At 42.5% G+C, this 23,257-nt stretch overlaps 1 protein-coding gene across 5 annotated transcripts in view; it reads right to left on the bottom strand.

Annotated features, from left to right (window-relative positions):
- dennd4b (DENN/MADD domain containing 4B) overlaps positions 1–23,257 on the bottom strand; it is a 43,227-nt gene that overhangs the window by 14,463 nt on the left and 5,507 nt on the right. For all 5 annotated transcript variants that reach the window (XM_083761760.1, XM_083761761.1, XM_083761762.1 and 2 more), the window contains exons 2-15: positions 13,441–13,779; positions 9,814–10,069; positions 8,750–8,819; positions 8,317–8,486; positions 7,977–8,218; positions 7,462–7,528; positions 5,706–5,764; positions 4,033–4,177; positions 3,390–3,565; positions 2,661–2,761; positions 1,950–2,165; positions 1,118–1,263; positions 560–693; positions 149–269 (exon numbers count right to left, since the gene is read on the bottom strand). In XM_083761760.1, the coding sequence (XP_083617886.1) occupies positions 149–269; positions 560–693; positions 1,118–1,263; positions 1,950–2,165; positions 2,661–2,761; positions 3,390–3,565; positions 4,033–4,177; positions 5,706–5,764; positions 7,462–7,528; positions 7,977–8,218; positions 8,317–8,486; positions 8,750–8,819; positions 9,814–10,069; positions 13,441–13,760 (2,223 nt within the window). In that variant the 5' untranslated portion in view covers positions 13,761–13,779. The remainder of the gene's footprint in view (positions 1–148; positions 270–559; positions 694–1,117; positions 1,264–1,949; positions 2,166–2,660; positions 2,762–3,389; positions 3,566–4,032; positions 4,178–5,705; positions 5,765–7,461; positions 7,529–7,976; positions 8,219–8,316; positions 8,487–8,749; positions 8,820–9,813; positions 10,070–13,440; positions 13,780–23,257) is intronic.

The raw sequence follows: 23,257 nt of genomic DNA, 5'->3' as shown, positions 1-23,257 counted from the left end.
TGCATATAATATTTGCAGCGATATAATGTGATGGACCCACAATATCTGTGTTATGTGCCATTTTCAACAAAGTTGATGGTTAATTGCCAAGACCAATTAAACCGTTAGGAGTGAAGAAACCAGAAGTAATGCCAGAATGGTATTGTACCTGTTTGGTGCGTCGTGGTGCAGGGCTGCTGGGTGCACTGCCTTTGGTGGGGACACTGACACGGAGCTGGTCCATGGGACGGTCAAAGAGATCCAGCCTCAAAATGGGGAAGGTCTCATAGCTGGACAGACACAAGGGAAACACTTTATTCCAAGTGTTTGTTTCCATTTGAGACCAATAGGGATTTGAATTTTGAATTAAATTCTGGTTACAGGACAGTCTCTATAAAGTTTAATTATAGTCGTGTAATTTCAACTGAAAAAACTGTCGATGTGACTAGCGACAGTTGAAATGACGGCATTGTTGTCATACAACATTGTTGTGCAACAACCTATCAATTAACCTTAAGCACCAGGGTACCCGTGTGTGTGTGTGTGTGTGTGTGTGTGTGTGTGTGTGTGTGCATCTTACCTGTAGTGAGCAGGGCACTCTGATCCATCAGGCTCCTGGGGCTCTTCGGGGGGCATGATGAAGACTGTATGTTCTCCCCCGTGGGTCTCATACAGGTCTATCAGCCTCACATCCTCTGGCTTCTCCACATCCACCTGCATGGTAACAGACACACAGACCAGCTGTTAAAGTAATAGTAGTAGACCACAGCTGACTTTTAGCCTCTTTTTGAGAGAAATGACAGTAAATCAAGTCACTTCGTGTTGGCTTACGGCTCTGCTGTTTTAGCTTTCTATTATCAGGGAAACTATCTGAGGACCTTTTTTAGTATTAGTGGAGATTGACAGGAAACGGGGAGAGAGAGACGGGGAGTGACATGCAGCAAAGGTCGTCGGGATCGGAATGTGAACCCATGACTGTCAGGCCGCATTAGAGTCTATATATGAGGTATGCCCCTGGACCTTGAATTGCAAATTGCAACAGTGGTATTTTTGGCACTGTTGAATTTATATGAAAGGATCTTACATGATCATTTTTAAGTATGTCAGACTGACTGTGGAGAGTGAGGCTGGTTCTTACCTTTTGGACACATTCGTCAAAGAACTCCAGGCAGGCGTGGCGGTCACTGACGAAAGAACACTCCTCGATGAACTGAGTGAACATCTGGGTCCGGGTCAGCTGGTTGTAGAACTTCTGGTGTGTCCGCTCCCGAGACTTCAGGAAGCCTGCAGGAGAAACAGACAATGACACACAGACCCCACAGAAAAAATATTAAACTATAAATTTGAGTGATATTGACTTAGAATTTGATAAGTACTAAGTAGGTGTGATTGGGCCCCTTGAGACAAATCAAACAAAAATAAATGAATGTGGGCATAATGTAATAAATCACCACTGCTGCTGCACCATTGTAATGTGTATGTTTGTCGGGGGCTAATCTCTCAAACCACTGTACAGATCAGTTTTGTGTGCATGCATTGCTGCCAGTAGGACAAGGATGGGTTTGTTTTGTTTCCACATTGTGTATATTTTGGGAAATATTTAACTTAACTTAATTTTATAATTTTAAATGGAAAGATGTTTGATCAGCTCAAGACAGACAATTAAACTCATAGACAAGACCCATTTCTAGACGGCTTGTCTCCTCCACCAGAGCCTGTGAGCTTGTACATTTCAGGGGAAAAAACATTGAATTCGTTTTTTAATTCATGAAAATTGTTGCTTTTTTGGGAATGTTTTTTGAAGATATTTTGAAATAATAAAAAATAAAAAACAAAATGTAGTAAACCAAAAAAATGAAGGGATAAAGGGGTGTCCGCAACGCACAAATGGGTCCCGACGCACTGTTTGGGAACCAGCGTTTTAGATGTACTGGATTCCCTCAATGCATCAACACACACATCGTACTGACCCTGCAGGTTGAATAGTGAGCTGCAGTCCGTGGTCCTGTCAGAAGGGGCCTGTGTGATGGGCAGCAGGTAGGTGCGGTAGCCCTTCAGCAGGCTGCTCATGAAGCGGAGGAACGCCTCCTGGATCTCCAGCTCCAGCTGCTTCTGGCGGCCATAGATCTGGTCGTAGTCCGTCAGCAGGAACTCCAGGGTGGCCTCTTCCTGACCGGGAGTACAGACTGGGGGGGAGGGGGCAGAGCACAGAGGGATGGAAGAGGGGAGGTTGAGAAGATGTGGCAAATACAGTATACATCAATTGGCATGTCACTGCTGGCGGGCAGACATCTTGTATGTGTCCAAGATCATTACTTTTCAGGAAACGGAAACCTGTGTTCCAATGGATCCGATGTAATTATTTTTGTCATAAGCTCTTGTTAAAACGTTTCACTGATTAAATATTTACCACTTTCAACATGCTGTCCCTTTTTTTTAAACTTTCAAAGAATTTCACAATTAACAATAACAGTGAACATGGCAGATACTGTAAGCTCACATTGCATTCCATTGTGATGAGTTGTGAGCTTAGTTGTAGATGGCTGCTTTTGCACAACACTGTCATAAAAAATAGGGTATTCATTTATGAGAAAATATAAAAAGCTCAAATACTAGGTTAATCCCCGACTGTGACGGTGTCTGCGTGTGCGTGTGTACTGATGTACTGTACTGTCACTCACTCTTCTCCAGGGTCTTGTGGAGGTTGGTCAGGGAATTGAACAGGATTTTGCCATGCCTCCTGGGTAACGATCGCCATGTCAACGGCTTCTTGTCCTCCAATCTGAGAGATAAAGAATCAATTGCTATTTAATTGTGTGTGACACGTTTGACAATATTAAACTATATAGTGCATCTGTCAACTGCTGCAGTCTATTCAGTTAAATTCTTGGACTACGTCCAGCATTAAGTGACACGCACGCATGCACGCATGCCCAACAACTGCACTAAAATATCCTTCAAGCATCTGAATGCATGTCATCATAATGTGTTCCGATTACACAGTATGACATGACAGTAAAATTTGTCCGTTTGAATTATGCAGAAGTAGAACAGGCATTTTATAAAATGTTCCTATTGTACCTATTGTAGTTGTATTGGCCCATTACTGCATTATAAATATAAAAGGAACCACTACTACGTCCTCAGATGCAGAACCTATTTGAACATTGAAGCCACTAGACCTCTGTTCCAGGGTAGTGGTGCAACAGTTAATCAAAGTAATCAATTTAACGTAACATTTAAAATGTTGCATTATATATATCAAAAATACTGAACTGATAACATAACACTTAATAAGTTGTTTTTTATATAAAAACCAAAATGCAGTTCTCAATTATTCGATTAATCGAAAAAGTAATCGATAGAATAATAGCTAAGAAAATAATCAAAGGTGCAACCGCAGTACTCACTGAAAGATAGTGTTGGTGTCCAGGTCAACACACACCACATCGCTCGGGGGGTCGTGCAGGTCAAAGTAGCTGGAGTGGATGCCCACAATGAAGGGCATGGGGGCCAGCAGCACGTCGGCCAGCTGCAGGGGACACAGGGGTATGTAGGGGCAGGGCCAGCGCAGGGGGAAGGTCATCTGTAGAACGACATCAACAACAGCCCATTAGAAATACTATTGTTACTGATATTAACCCATTCTGACGTGAGATCAGATTCTAAAAATGTCTTCTACATCCTGACAGTTTTCTGAAAAAGCTATGTTTCTATGTCAGACGTTCTTCGATTTTTCAAAAATAGCAGACCTAGCTCTATGAGCTCTACAAGCGCTATGAGCTTGTAGATCTGCTATTTTTCAATAGCTAAAGCATGACATAATGCTAACACCAAAAGGGGCTCCCGCCCAAAATGGAATTAGCCGATCTACAAGCTCACAACGCAACACACAGATGATTTTACTGTGTGTGAGTGAGTATCCAATCCATACAATGTCCAAAACAAAGTCCCTAACTGGAAAAAAGAATAGGAAAGACCTTTAAATTGTGATTCATTGTATTTTCACTTGGCATAAACAGAAGCAATCTCAGCTTGTGAAAAGAGTCTTACAGAAACCAGCGCCTCGCTGACAGAGGTGAGGACATCGGGTCTGAGCGAGTGTAGCAGGAGTTTGTATTCAGTGAGCACGGCGAGCAGCAGCGTACAGGCGTTCTCTGGACCCAAGTTCTGGAGGAGCTTCAGGAAACTGGCACCGCTGTGAGGAAGGAAACAAATGTGATGATTCCTCAAACTTTGCACTTTAGCACTTTAACTCTACAATTTATTCTATGTTAGCAAAAACCTTTTTTTAGGTCACGTTTATAACTGTTGTTTGACTGGCAGCATTCTGGCTATGCCTATGTGTATAAATGTGTGTGGGACTCCATTCATCACAGCTCCCAATTCTAAATTGATGTATATTGAATATCCCCTTTAAACCATAAACACTACTTACAGTTTATGATTACTGAAAAAAGCGGTTGTTTTTTCAAGAAGATTATTTAATGCGTTACTACACCAATACTGTGAAAACATAACTTGTCACAACATGTTGTGAGCACAAGAACTGTTTGCGTATGAATGTATGTGTAATTATGCTCTTGTAGGGTTGAATAATGAATGAAATCTATTAAAGCAGTTGCAGAAGAATCTGGCTCTGTACTTATGGAGCTCAGGTACTTATGGAGCTCCCCAACTAGGTTAATAATTGATTTGATTGATTGATTGAAATATTTATTAACAGTTTGCAGTACATTTCAAGCACAAACTCAATACAAAGACTGTTAGTGAGTGGACGACCCAATTAAGCATTACAATTGTTTACAAGAGGGTCCACCTTGTTCAATTCATCAAAACATTTAGAGACGTACAAATTCTATATAGTCAAAGAACAGAACAGGAATTCATCATAAAGGAGGTAAAAAGAGAAAAGAAACTTATACAGTGAGGGGGAAAAGGGGTGGGCGGTGGGGATTCAGATTTTACGGGGGCCAGTTTCGAATTGCAGGCGTCCGTAGGTGCCCTTTGAGAGCGGTTTTGAAGGAGTCAAGGGATTTGCATGTCTGTTGGTAGGGCGTTCCACATTTTGGTGGCATAGGAGCGAAAAGAATTTAGTCCCTTGTTTGTGCCGAATCTGGGTTGTACATGGTTCGTTGCACTCCCTCTGGTGGTGTGGGTGTGGACTTCGTTAACATTAAGGAAGTATCTAGACAGGTACATGGGTATCTTGCCCCTGCCCTGAATAATCCCTCAGGAGTGATTCTAGGGCCATTTTCCCACCACATACCAAAATGATACCTGCAACATTTCTGCGGCAATTACCAAATCCCTGTACGGTTTAAGTGGTTAAAATTGTGAAATGCTAGGTGCTTGGGTGGCGCAGTGGTAAAGTCCCTGCCAACATCCATGGAGGTTGTGGGTTCAAATACACCATGGTGCATGCGGCTTTGTCAGCTGTCAATTCGATTTCGAACACAATTGGCCCGTGTTCGGGGGAGGGAAGCCGGCGGGTAGGGTGATATTCGTCACTGCATGTAATAATAAAAATAATTGGCTACTCTAAATTGTGAAATGCTGTCAAAAACATGGTTCTTGATTTGCAATTACCAATGCATAGCGAAAGACAGTCATATCAGATTCAGCATATTATTGAACATATGATCACAGGTTGACTATAAGCCTATGGAGTCAATATTGACACAAGAAGTGATCCCAAATGATCCACATAGACTGGTGTCACTAACCTCAGTGGTAGAGGAGAGGAGACAGGCTGACAGAGAACCAGGTTGTCATATGGGGAGAGCTAGTAGTGGAGGAAGAGAAGGAGTCAGTATGAAACACACACGTTTGTATTACTATACTTGTGAGGACATCAACACTTTAGGGTGGCATTGAAAATAGCAATCTACAAGCTCAAAGCTTGTAAATTGGCTATTTGTCAGTGTGTGACGTCAGCACAAAACTATGTATAAATTAGGGTCTAACCCTAATTGTAAAACTAACTCCCATAACCATAAAACAACCATTTATTTTATTCACACACACACACACACACACACACACACACACACACACACACACACACACACACACACACACACACACACACACACACACACACACACACACACACACACACACACACACACACACACACACACACACACACACACACACACACACACACACAGGTCAGAAGAAAAATCAATTCACCCATGCATTGATTACAGTGACTGATTTAAAGCACTGTGTGTAGAATCAGTGTGAATTCCGTTTGTGTCCGAGCATAGGCATGTTAACGCCCCGCCTGCCTGTGATTGGCCTACCGACACTGTCCTCCGAGGTGGATATGCTGGATGCCTGGATATAGTCTGATGCGAGGTTACTCCGTGGTGGGAAATAATACAAGTAGTAGCCTATGGTATGATACAAGAGAGAGAACGCTAACTTGTACGTTTTATTTTTGTAGAAGAGGCAAACTAATATTGTTTATGCCGTTCGCTTTGATGGAATAATTGATTGAACATGCACGCCATAATATGATTTGATTTGGTTGTGTAAACTTTGGTCTATTTTCCCTTCATCTTTTTTAGTGTAATAGTATTAGTTTACTATAATTAGATTAATACACGATAATCAGCACTATCAAAGCAAACGGCATAAACAATAAGTTTGCCTCTTCTACAAAAATAAAACTTACAAATTAGCTACAAGGCTGCATTCTGTCACGCGTGTCAAGCTGTCATTCTATTGTAGCCTATTATTTATTTCTCAATATCACCACAGAGTAACTGTCTCGGAGGACAGTCAAGACGGACAGTGTCAGTAGACCAATCACAGGCAGGTGGGGCGTTACCATGCCTCAGCCATGCCTATGCTCGGACACAAACGGAATTCACGCGTAGAATCACAGTTGAAGATCCCCCATGTAACACACCGATCATTTCTACTTCCTATTGCAAAGATTATGTCCACAATAGTGAAATGACAGCACAGGGCTGTGTTACCCATTTCAGGCTGCAACACCCCATTTATTTCCTGTTGAGGGAGGAAGTGGAGCATTTAAGTACGTAGTACAGTACCACAATGTCTTCTTTGACTAGGCTGCGGGTAAACTAGTGACAAAACGATTGTTTGCATTACTTCCTACTACCTTTTTCCTGCACCATTGCGAAAAGGTGTTAGTTGCAAAACAAACGTACACACTACACAGTCCAGACAATAGATGTGAAAAATATTACTCAGTGTCTGGTTTAATCCATTTCTTCCGTGTGATTCATCATGACCCTGTTATGCACACAGGCCCCCTCCATAGCCACACCATGCTGTTTTGCCTGATGCACTCACTGTTTTGCCAAGTCAAGTTATTTTTTTGTGTCTGTAGCAACACGTTTTGGTGTGATCACCCTCTAAGAGTTTCAACTTTTCCTACCGTGTCTTTTGTCAGTCAGGATGAAAGCATCACCTACAGTAAATGTTTTTAAGTGCTGTGGTTAGTACCTGCACGAGGATGCGAGGCCGCTGCGGGGAGGGGAACGGGACGTTGTGCATGAAGCTGGAGATGTGTCTGGATAGACAGAGAGATTTGGGATTAACAAAACATGTCAATCATAATATGCTTAATCCAAAAGGCCAGGACATATTTGTCAGGGCCTGGATAATTCATGACTTATGTTAGGCTTTACCTACATTTATTTGATGTTTGTTATATTATATACTGTATATATACTATGTATGTTGTATAGAGGTACAAGAATAAAAATACCGGTATGCCTTCTTTGATTATTCAACAGGATATTGTTTCCTGCTCACCAAATGACCTTTTCATTGATTGATTGAATGAAAACAGTTTGCAAATAGTGCAGTGGTACGATTTGACAATGATGCCAAAAGGATAACACTAAAAGCCTTAGGGGCTTGTTTTCATTGTGGTCCTGTGTATTCATCTCACTCAAATCAATAATACATTCTCCCCAGTCTCCATATAATGTGGCAGCATAGATAGAGCTACTGACTTCTCTAGGGGCAGCACGTGGGGTCCAGAGATGGAGTAGCGGTAGACGAAGGTGAGGAACTTCTGGAAGACGGTGAAGAAGGGCCAGTGAGAGAGGACACAGATGCTCTTCTTGACCTGCAGCGTGCGGTTAGTGATGGGCCGTCGGTCCACCACGCTGAGCAGGCCCAGCCGAATGCTCTGCCTTTCAGACAGACCCTCCCTGGGGAAGGCCTCATAGAACTGGATGGCTGCTCCGTACACCTGAGAGGGACAAAACCAGTAGGATGTAGGATGGATGCTAAAAGCCAATAGGGGTGCAACATGGGGGGGGGGGGGGGGGGTTAACCTCGTGAACCCACCTTATCCCCCGAGGCAGAGGTAAAGACGAAGGTAGAGAAGACAGGCAGCTGGTACTTGGTGTTGAGAGGCCAGCTCTCCACGGTGACGCCCATGGGCAGACAGAAGACTGGCACCGACTCTGGCAAGGGAAACGACTCCGAGTCCTCCTCCGGATACCGACTTAATAGATCTACACGCACACACACACACACACAGTCACACACACACAGCAAAAGGGACAGTCAATTTAAATCATATAGAGAATGACTTTATTTGACACACAAATCACACATACAGTACATGTACAGTATAGATTTGCAAATTAGTGTGATAAAGATACATCATTCAATATGTATTCCTGTTAACCAAATCCTGAAGGCACACAATAATATTCTGCATAATGGGAAGATGTACTACAATTATGAATGTGCATCAGTTGGCATCCGTACTCACCTGCCTTATAGACGAGGGCATTAGCTTTAGCCACAGCTCTCTTATAACACAAGTATAAAGCTGGTCCCCACTGTTAACACAACACAACACAACACAATAAAGCATCTGGTCTGTGTTTTCTAACTATTGTTTTACCATTGCAACTTAACAACTTTCAACCTGGAGTCCATTTTTTGGTGGCAATGTCATAGAATTCACCGTCTGCACTTGCAATACGAACTTTATTGGCAACGTTTCGGTCAAAGTCTTTGACCGAAACGTTGCCAACGCACTACGCACCCGCCTCAGAGCATACAGGTGTGCATAAGACTTTGTTGTCCATTATAGAATTCACAAAATCTCAAACATCCGTTTAAATTAGCAACAATAGCAGTTGTACAAGCTCACAATGCAACATGCTGTGAGCTTGTTGATTGCAGCATGACACCATCATACGTGGAAGAATATAACTGGGCTTAAGTAGTTAATGTTTCATCACACCAGGGCCAATAGCATCAGTTTGCAGGCAACAGAAATGTGTCATCTGAGACCAGGGATCTAAAAGGCCTGAAAATGAAAAATGAAATGAGATAGGAGACAACGCAGAAGACAACGACGAGAAGACAATATGTGCAAATGAGAAATGTGATTGAAAATACACTGAGGATGTGGTGAGTATGATAGGATCGCACAGACAATGTATGAAAGTTATTGAATGGGAGAGGAGGGAAAAATAGAGGGAGCACAAGACAGAGAAGGCAAAAGCTGGCAAAAGGTCAGTCTTACTCTAGCAAGCAAGTCAAAACAAAACATTATGAAAAAAACACTAAAGTGCCGTGGATTGCAGAGTTTACACAGACTATAAAAATACAAAGGTGAATGATATAGTTACAGTATAGTCATCGTTATAGTTATAGAGTTCAGTGTGAATGGCACTTTATCCTCTAATGACATGAACAACAAACCAAACAATGCTGTGATGAAAATGTTATGTTGTGATAAAACGTTAAAAGCATAAAGAAATATTGCACCAACAGAAGACTTCACAACAACTCGAACACACACAAATTAGAAGAACATCTCACCATGCCCGTGTTGAGGTTCTTGTCCACACGACAGAAGGTGTGTGGGGCCACCTCGCCCTTGCTGGGTAGCAGCAATGAGATGTCCGTGACCCCCAGTGTGTGTAGGGCCTGGGATTCCGGGGCACGCCGATAGGTCAGGTAGACACGGTGGGCAGCGGGACCCCCTCCGGTGCTCAAACTGGCTGAGCGGCTGTAGGGCGTGGTCTCAATGACATACCAGCCCTGCTTCAGTAGCTCCTTACCCTCATACAGCACCCTGGTGGTGGGGGGGACGGGACGACGACGTTGATTAACATTCTGTAACTTAGCTACATCACCCCTTTTAGCTAATCTGTCAGTGCATACATCGTATCTACTGTATGCCAGGCTCATTCCTCATGCAATCTACCCATCATCTGTAAACACTCAGTTTTTGCAATACCGGTATTGTATGGTATTTCTGTTGAATGAAACCATGTGCAGGGGAAAGGGGCAGAATGTGTGAGTGCACACACGTGTGAGTGTATGTGTGAATGTAGGAATAAACATGAATAATAATGTCTACGTGACTACAAGACTCCACCTCCCTACTTTATTTAACTGGATCGAGTTACTCACAAAGGGTTTCCAGGGATTCTAGAACATAATATTTTATTTGATAATCAAAAAGACATTTACAGTTACAGATAGCCTCTCAGTCAGTAACACTATAAGCAGGGTAAATTGCACTACATTACCCCTGAAAGCACTTTGTATCGATTTGGGAAGCGACTATGTTATCCCATGAAAAGGTGTCAGGTTACACTGTATGTTGGGAGGAGCATGGCTGCTATAACACTGCCTCATTTAATCAGGTTCTCACATGTTCAGAGATTACTAATATGATGAGATAGATGTTAGGAGAAGATTCCTAGTCAGTTCTCAGCCTATTTATAAGCTTAAGCTACAAGAGTGTACAGTGTGATGGTTGATGATAGTATTAACTGTAGGAAAAAACTTTCTCACACCTAGAAGTCAGGCGTCTGCACAGGTGCGTAGGCCAGTGGACATCAATGAAAGGAATAGAATGCACCCGCACACTGTATATTTGCTCAGTACAAGAGTGTTTTTCTTTTTAATGCAACGTTTCGGTCCCTCCAGTCTATTCCTTTCATTGATGATAGTATTATAAATCCATTCTTAGTGAGCATAATGTATAGCTGTTGAATATAACCATAGCAGTCAGAGGCTACATGAATCCTCTGAAGGGAACGATGGTGTCCAGCACTGTTCTCTTCCATAGCAGCATTATATAATCCAATATTATGTAAGTTCAAACCTCTATTATGCATTGCATGAACTGAACACAATGTGACTGTTTTGTGTCTTATATCATACAGCATATTGACTGACTTCTGAGCTGGCAATATTATAAAGAGAAGATTACATTTGCACACATGCAAAAGGCAAACAAATTATGCACGCAGATTTAAAACAAACATGCATATAACATAACACACATACGCTCTAGTCTACTGTGTAAACTAAAATGATGTGGAACAGAACTGGACAGTACACTATACATGGATAAAAGAGGCAAGCAGTATTTGTCTGATATTCTTATATGTGCAGAACAAGCCACTAAATCAAACCAATGATTACAAGTATAAAAAAATGACAGTGTTGGACAGTTTTCTTCCATTAAAGACATAACCACATAACATGTACAGAGCAGCATGCAGACATTAAGACGTGATGGTCTGTCTCTCTCTCATTCTGTGCATGACTGACACAACGGGAAGGCTTTGTTATGTGTGTGACAAGCTAGCTACTGTACCAGCAGGCCCAATGGTGATGATGACACAATAATACACAGTCAGAGACATTCTAGTTCACATTGGCCAAATGCACGTGCTGCTTTTGCTCATTACCAGTTATATAAATTAACCTAGTTTTTGTTTTAGTTTGAACTAACATTGGAAATATTTCAATTTTTTTAGTGGCCCCTCCTATAATGGTTTAATGTTTGTTTTAGTACAATGTTTGTTTTAAAAACGCCATTGACAATGAAGGGAATATTTACGGCATCTTGTCCCTAACACAAACATTAAATACCATTAACAATAAAGAGAATTACATTTTTGTTTTGTCACCGTTTGTCACCTAATCAACATGAGTTAGACTTTAATATATTAGCGCCCCTCACTTCACACGGGTGTGAAGCAAGGCAGGGCAGGGCCTGAAATATCTTTTCCTTATATGCTTCACATTGTTATTCTTACCTCAGATAGTTAGAACTGATTCTAACTATGATGTTGTCCGTCTCTTTCTCTTTCTACTCTGTCCGTTAGTCTTTCTTATGGTGGCTTCCTCTTGTCTCTATTTGTGTACTATGTCTCCTCTGCTTCATGTCTTTCCAATTAACAACTTTGTTGAAACAAAAATCATAATAGTCAGCAGCACACTGGATAATGCTCCCAATTAATTATAGAAAGTAATTATCCTATTATAATTCAGGCCTTGCAACTAAGGGCAGAGAGAGGAGAGGCATGCGAGACATTACGGGAGTCAAATTCAAACTCGTGTTCAAGCAGATTAAAATGTGCATTAATTGGATGAGACACAAGGCACCTACGGAGGCTACGGTACATTTTAAGCATTTAGGTTACACTCAAAACATGCAACTGAAATGAGTATAAATCTATGAGCTTAAATTCCTACACCACCAAGACTGCAGGCATCCAACTGCAAGGAGTAGAAGAGGCACTGCCTCACTACTCATAAAACAGTTTTCATACTATTTTCCTTGAATTTCCATGTTTTTAAAGTGTGAGTTTTGCCTATGTGTGCCTTGCACTGTACTTTCAAGCCAGCTGCGTGGTTTATACGCACGCTTGCTGGCTGTCATAGCTGTATTATTACATTACAGCAAACCACAATGGCAACACCTAATTCAGTCATGGCACATATTTGTAGTTTTGCCAAAGTAGCCCTAGGTTATATTAGGTTAGATATTTAAGCCTGTGTTTGGAGCATTGGGGCAAACTACATTACATTTCCTTGGATCCTGAAAGAACATAGACAGTGCTCTGGAATGTGCTCATTTGGTCAGATTTTGCCATTCGATTTTCCAACGTGTCAGTCAAATGTCCCCTTTTCTTACCCTGGTGCCTCAATAGAGCTCCACTCACACTCTCTCTCTCTTTGCATATTAGGCTGCAGAGAATTCAGTGGTCTAATTGCACCGACAAATAAATCATTGGCATTGGCCTGATAATTGCTTTCTTCATAACGTAGCATTTTATTCTGAACTAGGCTTGAGTAGTCTTGCTATAAGTTGCCTCATCACACACAGACCATACCCATCACTCATTGTTAACTTTTTTCTTATGCAAATTCTTCCAATTCTTAAAATTTGCTTTTTAATAGGAATTCGATTAGGTATATGAATGAGACACATGAATACACTGAATGATTTCTGATTTAACAGCACATGCCTCAATTAAAGTGTACAAGACCAAAGCAAAGAGTACAAGATGTAATATATTCATATCAATTTCTTCAACTCATTGACGTGAAATAGACTGAAATAGATATTAGTGCTACAGAACAGAAGGAAATGTATACTATAATAATAATGTGTGTGGGTGGGTGCATTGTATTTGTTACCCCAGATCTAATATGGGTGGTTTGTCTCGACCACGTCGGTAGCAGAGGTAAAGATGAGGGTTGTTTATGAGGCCGGCGCTCAGCTCTGCCGGGTGCCCACTGGGGGTCCTCTCGATGCAGGTGAAGCCCTCTGGGACCTCCTCTCCTAGGCCGCGAGCGATCACAGCCAGGTCCGTGATGGAGTCCACCGCCCTGGCCAACGAAGAGGAGGAAGACAACGAGTTCTTTCCATCCTCTTCCAGGGGCGTCCAGGAGCCCGACGGGTCGAGCCCCGCCACCACAAAGTAGTCCACCAGCTGGGGGCATTTCTCCTCTGTCATGCCGCCTGTCTGCCCACCACTATGAGATGGAGAGACAGATACAGAAATAGAGACAGGAGGGAGAGAGAGGGAGTGTGAGACAAACACAGAGGCAGAAAGGGGAGAATGGAAGTGAAACAGAAAGAGAGTTACAAAGCTTAGCTTGTAATTTGGGGCAATTTCTACCTCACAGGGAGGAAAAGTGGCTGGTCTGTGATAACTTAGCATGCAGTTAGTTCAGAATCTGAACAGATCTGTTTAGAAATCTAAATCCATACAACCACAAAAGCTCCATTTCATTTAAAGCAAATCAGTGAGAATAAGAAATGGGTATGGCCTCAGCCACCCTCTACAATTCTACATGGCAGTTATACCACATACTCTGCCTGCAGGCCTGATCACTAAAGGGTGAGCATGTAATGTTCCCTCTGGCCCCTATTGTAACCAATTTCAGCCTGACATTATTAATGTCAGCCTATAATGTAATTATAGGCAAACATTCAACAACAAAGAAATTCAAAACCATTTCAAACATTCAACAACAAAGAAATACAAAACCATTTCAAATATTCTGCAAAACGTTTCAGAAATATTCCAACAGAAAAAGCAAGTTCACAAAGTCTAGCATACTCATACCCTGCTACACATTGTGAACAAAGAAGAATTCAGAATCTCAACCACCGTTTAAAAAATGTATGGACAGGAAAGGGACAGAGGGAAACAGTGAAATCAGCTGGGGCAGTGGGACGAGGGCATCAAGGCCTTATGTCATACATTCTTGATGAGCAGAAGGCCTAACTGGGGCCCTCCATGAGATTCCTGCCCTGATCGGCTATTTTCACAAGTCATGAAGTCACACATTCAGACATATCACCTGGTGATTTCCCACAAGCACACAGAGGCTGACAAAATGTACAGTCTCTGCCCTGACTTTTGGTTTGGGTCAGGAGTAAAGAAATGCAACATGATGATTTCATTTCACTGCACTGCAAAGATAAAGACAAAATAAGAAGCCTAGGCTTCAGCAGTAGCAACATCAGCGTAACACAATAAAGGGAGAGAAAGAAAAGGTATATATAATTAATTGTGCAAAGTAAAAATCGTTTCTGATTGCTCTGCAACAATGATTTCTGGCCTGGCACAGCTTTGCAATAGAGATTCTGATTGAACCCTACTCCACCCCTAAGCGAGTAAGTCAGCCTGGACGTCAGCCATCAGCCAACACATCCCCTGCTCTGTCCATCCCATGATTAACCACCCACACACTCCTCATCCAATCAAAAAGGAAGTGGTTGTATGGTAAGCTGATATCATTCCTCCCTTCCCCTTAACCTCCTCCACCCAACCCAATGGGACCTACACTGTCAGGACACACATTTATATGATGGATCGAATCGTGCAAAAACTAAAATGAGGACATTAACACACAATGAACACAGAAAGAGGGTGGTGGGGCTGAGGGGACGAAAGAAAAGGAAGAGGAAAGACAGACGGAGAGGAGGTGGGAGGAAATCAGGGAAGGGAGAGTGAGTTGGATTCCCCCTACGTTGGATATTTACAAATCAATGTGTAATTAAACTGAAGAGCAGAGAGGTCAGTTTGGAATGGCACTCAGAGGAATGATGGTAGTGGTGTGGGAGCGTGTGTAGGCTGTGTGCACGTGCAAACGTGCTGCCCTGTCATGACACAGACACCGTCATAGAAAAAGCACACTTATGTAACGTGGAAGACTAGATTTCTCTATATCCCTCACTAACATTTTTCACATTCTTGCTCCTTCTGAGACCCTCATTCACTCAGTCTTACAGTACGTTTTAACAGCGGGAGACCAACGGAGACCAACGGCGAGCATCGCTTGAATCGCACACTATCGCCGGTTGACGTCGCCCAAAAGATGAATTATTTTTATCTTTTCGGCCGACGTTCCTCCGCCCACTATTCGACCATCGCCTGTTCGCCTGCTATCGCCTCTATCGCCAGTAGTTCCCGGGTCCCATTGACAAATAAAGCACTTCCGGAAATTTCGTCTGGCTGTCGCCCGCTGTTAAAATGTACTGTAACTCTCACCCATCACTTACGTTATATTTCTCCACTTTTCATTGTGACATCTCACTTTTTCAGTGGCACTCATTTGTAAAACAATAATAAAAAGGTCTCTCCCTTTCGGCTTCTCCTGGTCTCCCTATTGTTTATTTAGATAGGGTAGTAAAAACACTGGAATCTGCAGAGAAAAAACATGGGGGAGGACATGTAACTCAGGTCTGCAGTTGGAATTGAACTGTCATCTCCCGATGCTCTCTCTCAGTGTGTACTGTGTACTCAAAAAGAGAAGCCATTATAAAGATATTAGAGCAAGCCTACATCTGGAGAAACCGTTTTATACCATTTTAAGTGGTATAAAAGTCAATCAGATATATAGTATAATATCATTTTGTGAAAGACCTAAACATTCTCCCCTTCATCCCCAAACACACACACACACACACACACACACACACACACACACACACACACACACACACACACACACACACACACAAATTCAAATTGTCCTCTTTCGCACAAGATCGGTATCGGATCCGGTCGATCATGAGAAAAACAATCGGTGATCGTTCCCAAAAAACCTGATCGGAGCATCCCTAGATTAGTGTGTCAACAAGAAATAATTTAAAGACACACGCAAAATTAAGGGCTGCCGCTGCGTTCGCTTGCCGCGTTTGCGCGTCTTACTTGTATAAACTATAGTATAGCATTTTCTAAATGGTGGTTGAACAGCCAAATCCTCCCTGCACCAACATTTCCCAATCCCATTAGCACTACCTTTCTGCTGACTGACCAACAAATACAGGAACAGCAATCAATTTATACATTTCACTTATAATAAATGAATATACAGACAGTCAGACAGATTATTTTAGTATTGCCAAAAAGGAGCCTTGGGGACACCGATTAACTATAGTATATAGCAGGAATGGGTCTTTTGATTTGAATGAACTTGCAAAATACTGTATGAACTGCCTGAGCATGGCTGGCTGTGGGATGAATGGATCGGATTCCGTGTGGAGTTTGTAAGGATGCAGAATGAGGAGGCAGAAGTGGGGCAGTCATTGGGGAGTCAGTAAAGTCACTCGCAGCTACTGACAATTACCGTAACTATAAAAAAGTGAAAGTCAAACAGGCTACAGCTGCTAAAAAGTATTTTGACAGAGTGAAAGGGGAGGAAGTGTACAAACTACCCAGGCATAGGATTCAATGATCATCAGCACTGCAGACAGGAATCTACATGCAGCCTGTTTCCTGTTCCATTCCCAGTGGCTCTCTGTGACTTCCTAGTGACATGGAACAGATGACAGCTCTTCAGTTTGGCAATAAAACAGGTACCTGAAATAAACTACACCTCCATGAAGGTACGTTACTACGAAGACCCTATGAAGGGACATGAGGCAGATATGTTTTTAAGTTAGGGGCTCCGTACTTTACAATATCTGAAGACAGCGTTGAGTGCTGATATCAATCAGCAATATTGGCATTCTGGCAACATATCATATTGACACTGCAGAAAATATGCATATTTCATATGGTTTCATAAATTAATGGCCTATCCTTCCTATCTCACATTTAGAAAGTGGACGGAAGTAGACGATGCCCCAAATTTCCATTGCTCTGCTGCCGCATGAGGTGCACTGCTGGTACGACTGCTGCTCTGAGTCCTAAAGCTCTCTGCTGCTGTCTGAGTCCCTATAGAGCTCTCTGTTTGGGCACGACTGCTACTCTGAGTCCTAGAGCTCTCTGATGTCTGGATACGACTGCTGCTCTGAGATTTAAGGCTCATTCATAGTCTGGATTTTTTCAGCTCCGGCGGTGAGCTGACCACTAGAGCTGAAATAACGTTGAGTGGTGGGGAGTAAAAACAGAGAGAAGGGCTGGGGCTGTGGCAGTGGTTTGCTCTTCATCGCGGCTCGTGACGTCATGTTGTAGTTCGGTGGTCACGAAAAGCTGTATATAGGACGGGCTAGCGCCCCTCAAAAAGAAAAAATCACCATAATCATGTAAGATGACAACTGAATTTATGTGATTGTTTAGCCGATTTGCTTGTCTACATATGATGTAAATTCTCCTTTCATTGTCAATGGCAAATGTGAGACGTGATGGGATGAAAAGCTGTATATAGGACCCCTAAAAAAAAGATGAAAATGAGGTCTTTGTAACCTATGCCAACTGGCCATTTATCTAGCATCCAGTGTATTCCTGAACCTTTCATCCAGCATAGTCAGGGAGTTGTCCAATACAATGTTAAAGAGATTTTTTGCAAGGTCGTGTTTTGATCTGCATTTGCTAAAGTCATCATATTTGGTTCCTTTTTTGCGAGTGGCCAATTTGTATGGCAGATTAACTCACACTACAGTCACACTGGAAACCCCCTTTGGAATGCACTAGATTGCCCCATGGACAGACAGTGCCTATGTTTATCAGTTAGCCTACCGTCAGCAGGGAATCAATCTGTCAGATGGTACAGAGGGAACTCAGCTTTCACAGCTATGCCCATATCCTGACAAACTGCGACATGCAAAAGACCGTTGTCATGGAGGGTGGGGTGTCATTTTTTGTCCATATCGCCCACAGTGTTTCCACTATTATGCAATATGCATTATTGTGTAGCGGGCCACCACACAATCATGACGAGCCACCACAGTATGATTTTTAGTAGGCAGACACGAATAGGACAGTCCGGCGCACTGCGAGTGTGCATGCGTGAAAGCTCCCCCCCACACTTATCAGCTTCAGGCTAGGGGAAACACTGGCACAGTATCCATATCCAAACCAACTAACAACAGAGATGATAGTGTCAGTGTCTTGCTCAAGGACACTGACAAGACACATGGCAGTTATGGACATATATTTCGGTATTGATCTGAATGACTGGCAGGTGTGACAGATGAGTGTTAAGTGAGAGGCCTCAAACTGTTTACCTGAGTGCACGTAGCCTATACGGTAAGCATGCATACTTACAGCAGTAGGCTATGGCTGGTGTTCAGCACACAAGAAGAATGCCTCCTCCTCCATCAAACTGATTCATTCATGATTCGTCCAAAGCAAACTTTTTATTTTCGATAGTGTGCAGTAAATATGTTTGTCTGACTATTTACTACTTTAGTGTTTGTGTGTCTAAAACTCTCATACACTATTTAACAATAGGCTTAGGCTATGCAGCCGTTCTGTGCGCATGCCGCGATGCACGTGGGTGCACGTGCGTGCGTGTGCGTGATGTTCCGTGGTACCAGTAGAAAAATCACCATGAAACCACTTTCTAGGAGCATAATTATCTCAAACCATAATATGGCTCTACAACTTCCTCTATCTCACTTCCAAGAGTGACCATGAGTGTTCAGGTTGAGACCCAAAGGACAGATTATACATTTGCCTTGGATCCAAACTAGTTTAGTCTTTTTTTTTAAGATGTAGAATTTAGAATAGAACAAACATACTCACTGAATGATGAATCTCTCTTTTTGGCAAGTCTTGTCTTATCTCTTATGTTTATGCAGGCCTGCCTTAATCTTCCTCAGAATGAAGAGGCTTGGTTTATGACAGGAAGTGGAAAATGTGACAGGAAGTCAACAGGCGTATGAGAGAAAAAAGACGAGGTTTCATTTCTATTCTGATTGTATTAAGAGAACCAACTGTTCACCAGTTAGTGTCTACTGTTAGACTATCAAGAGATTAGCAAGTACTGACAGAAGGTGTGTATGTGTGTGTCAGTGTGTGAGGTTAGTTGTACTTTACAATACAGCTTTTAGAGGAGGCCTTTCTAACCAAGATGGTGAAATACCAACAGCTGGTGCAGACCATTTCACAACTAGGAGACAGCTAGGTGTTTCTTTTGTTTTTGTTATCCGTTTGTGAGGGGTCTCCAGATTGGCTGTTCTCCCTAAGACAGTGCTTCTTAAACACTGGGTTGTTGTGATGACCCATTTTTACCCTTTTACCCTTGTTTTGCTTACACTTTTACCGCTTTATTTGTTTTCAAAAAAGACAACCCCCATCCCCCCTTCTCACCAGAAAATAGGGCTTATAATGTATTTTGTGCGTTTGGGTCCCAGGGAGACAATAAATGTCTCTTGTTTTGGGTCTCAAGATAAAAGGTTTGGGAAATACTGCCCTAAGAGAAGGGGCAAACGGGTAGTGAGGTTCTCTTCAGTTTCTGCTATTATTGGTAGCCACTCAATTTGGAGGAGACCCTGCCATCTGTTCCCTTGACGTCATTACTGTACTGTGTTATCTTTTTCATCATGTGTGCCATCATCCTGTCTGTATTTGACTTCCTGGTTGCCAATTAGGCACTTCTACAGGAAGTGCCTGATTGTTCCTCAATGTCAAATTATTGCATTATTTATTATGTGTTTATGACCTTGGCATACTCGTAGTATTCATTTCATGTCTGTCTGTCTGTGTGCGCGTGTGTGGGGTTCTTGGTAGTGTACGTGTTCCTAAGTGTCATTAGAGACTGTTATATGGGAGTCCTCCACCCTTCTACTTCTGGTGCTGGCTCTAGATAAGGGTTCTGCAATCTCACCAATGGTCAGAGTCCCTGTTGGGAGTGTATATGTTGATGTTGGCTACCCTCACCCCTGTATAGAACAAAACATTTCAGTACAGGTATGTAGAGGAAAGAAGGATGTTGTTTAGGGAGATGAGAGCATGCAATTTCTTTCTTGTCAGGAACCAGGATGAAACAGAAGAGAGGGAGTGACACTCAGAATGCAATGGGAAGGACACTGAAAGTGCTGACAGGCCAGGGGGGAGAAAGTTGCTGAAAAGCTTACATTAATTCTGAGCATTTCCGTAAGGGTCCATTTGGGTAAATGTTAATTGTTTACACTCTGTGTTAAATTAATACTGTGGATTTAACTACTGTACAGAGGACGGCTAGACTACCTGTGGTTGACTCTGTGTCTGCGTGTATTATGCAAATTACTGGATAAAGTAGTCAGGCTCTAGACTGGATTTGAGCACTGAACAGACACCAGACTTCCCACAGGTACTGCGGAAACAGTGTGTAGGTTTTCAAGCATGTGTCTGGCACTGCTGGTACAGTGCCACACACACTAGGCCAAAACGAGCCAATCAGACGTAGTGTGTTTGGTAAAACAGTCTTCTCTGTTAGAGCCTCCCATCACTGGAACAGTCTCCCCACAGAAGTAAGAGAGACTTCCAACTATCTGACCTTCAAATTCAACCTGAAAAGGTGGCTAAAAACAATTCAAATCTGTAATCATGAGTAACTATCAGCACTAATTAGTATTCATCACCAGTGTCATTTCTCACTTCACTTTGCAGTTGTTCTGTCCCCTGTACCATGTTGATCTGTTCCTATATTGTATTGTATTGTGTTTGTGTATGGACGTGGTGTTGGGTGATTGCACACATGGCATCAACGCATGGTGTTGTGTGCAGACACCCTACACTTTGTCTTTCTTTTATCTGTATTGTACTGTGTTTTTGTATGGACGTGGTGTTGGGTGCCTGCACATATGCACACATGGCATCAAAGCATGGTGTTGTGTGCAGGCCAGGCACCCTACACTTTGTCTTTCTTTTATCTGTATTGTACTGTGTTTTTGTATGGACGTGGTGTTGGGTGCCTGCACAAGTGCACACTGCACATACAGTATGCACACATGGCATCAACGCATGGTGTTGTGTGCAGGCACCCTACACTCTGTCTTTCTTTTATCATATTTTTTTAAGAGCCTGCCCACTGCCCAGGGACTACAGATGAAATTTAGCTTTGGCGAACTCTGGCCCATTTACATTGATGTGAAAACTGACATGTTGATTAATGAGCTTTGTCCCTGTCAAATAAATAAATAAAATAAAAATAAATAAACGTCCTGCCCTGGCTGCCACCATGTCTCCCCCAAACACAGGTCTGTCTGGGCAGTGGGCACAATGTCCTTTTGTCTTCCCCATGGTCTGAGGGACACGGCACATGACCACATTAGTGTCATACATTGACTCACACACAAACACAAATGTGGTCATCCAATGAACAGATCACAAGTGGATTCACCCTCTGACAGCAGCAGGCATCACTTATTACGTATTAGTGAAGCTTGGCTCTTATTCTGTGAGATGCGTCAAACAGAGACATCCGTCTTTAGTTCGTATCCTTATGCGCAGCCATCAAAATATGATCTGTGCAACAGTTCAAAGACTTTTGAACCCACCATAGTGCATCATTCACACTTCATTCTCAAATGCCCACCACACCCTTCTGCATTCTCTTCCTTTCCACCGTTGTCCTGATTGCATCACGAAAATATTAAAGCGTTCCACTCACAATACAAGTCTGAACATTGCCATAACTAGTTTTGAAGAGCATATACAAATGTAAGTACTGTTCTGTCTGTACTTGTCACTTATATGTCATGGCACTGAGCAGAGTCATGGCACTGAGCCAAATAAAGAATGATTTAATTTAAAATGTGGACATAACCTAAACCCAAACGGTTGCGAGGAGTTGCATGGCGACCCTTTGGTGTGGTTTGGGCCATTGAACCAGTTTAAGGGAAATTGAGTCTCTGATGTTTACAATGGAGAAGCTGCCATAGGAGGAAGCCGTGCGCTTCCCGGTCTGTTGTCGTGGTCGCCACTATGGAATACTTTTCTACACTACAAGCGATTACACCGTTTTAAAGTGGATTTTCATGACAAGCAACTTAGCGGTCGGTGCAGTGGCTGTTCAAAGGTAACTTCAAACATAGGCAGTCTAGCCTGAAAGATGTCCGTAAATGGTCCGCAGTCACCCTGGTTATCACTTGGGTCAGCGTGCAACAGGACATATCACACCGCTGGGATGAACACTAAAACCGTCTCGTCCCGTCTCAAACCTTTGGTGTGGTTTGGGCTTAACACGAATGCAGAAAGGTATTGGGTTTGGTGGCAGCTCTCTCCACATCCACACACACAGTCCCAGATAACAAGTCTCACTTCAGAAAACAAGGCAAATCTATTCCATCCAGAGCCTGGAACCTGGATACACACAGCCAGCCAACAACCCTCTTATTTCCGATGATGGGATCTAATGTCTATTATGGTTAAGTCATTCTTACAATTTAGGCATTTAGCAGACGCTCTTAATCCAGAGCGATTTACATTAAGCAGTAACAAAAAGCATGGCATACATCACATATATAAAAGTAGTTATCATGAAACATGCATAAGCTAAGAACGTAGCTACAAAAATCCAGCGCTTCGATTCGATGCCACTGAAAAGTTCTGACGAGCCGAAATCATTTCGGCACTACATCAGTATTTTCTCATTCATTGAAATGTATTCATAATTATTTTATGAGAATTGATCATCATTTAATTATCTATTAGACCACTATTTAGTTTTATATACCATTGTCATCCACAGTGCTTTCTTTTTCCAGCCACGTCTCTCCCTCTTACTTTCCAAGGCTGGTAAAAGCAAAAGGGGAGGTCAAGAACAAATCCCAGACTGACCGCATCGT

This window comes from Protomyctophum parallelum (genome assembly GCF_964188405.1).
Source record: "Protomyctophum parallelum genome assembly, chromosome: 3".
NCBI classification, from domain to species: Eukaryota; Metazoa; Chordata; class Actinopteri; order Myctophiformes; family Myctophidae; genus Protomyctophum; species Protomyctophum parallelum.
This window is presented reverse-complemented; position numbering and strand designations above follow the sequence as displayed.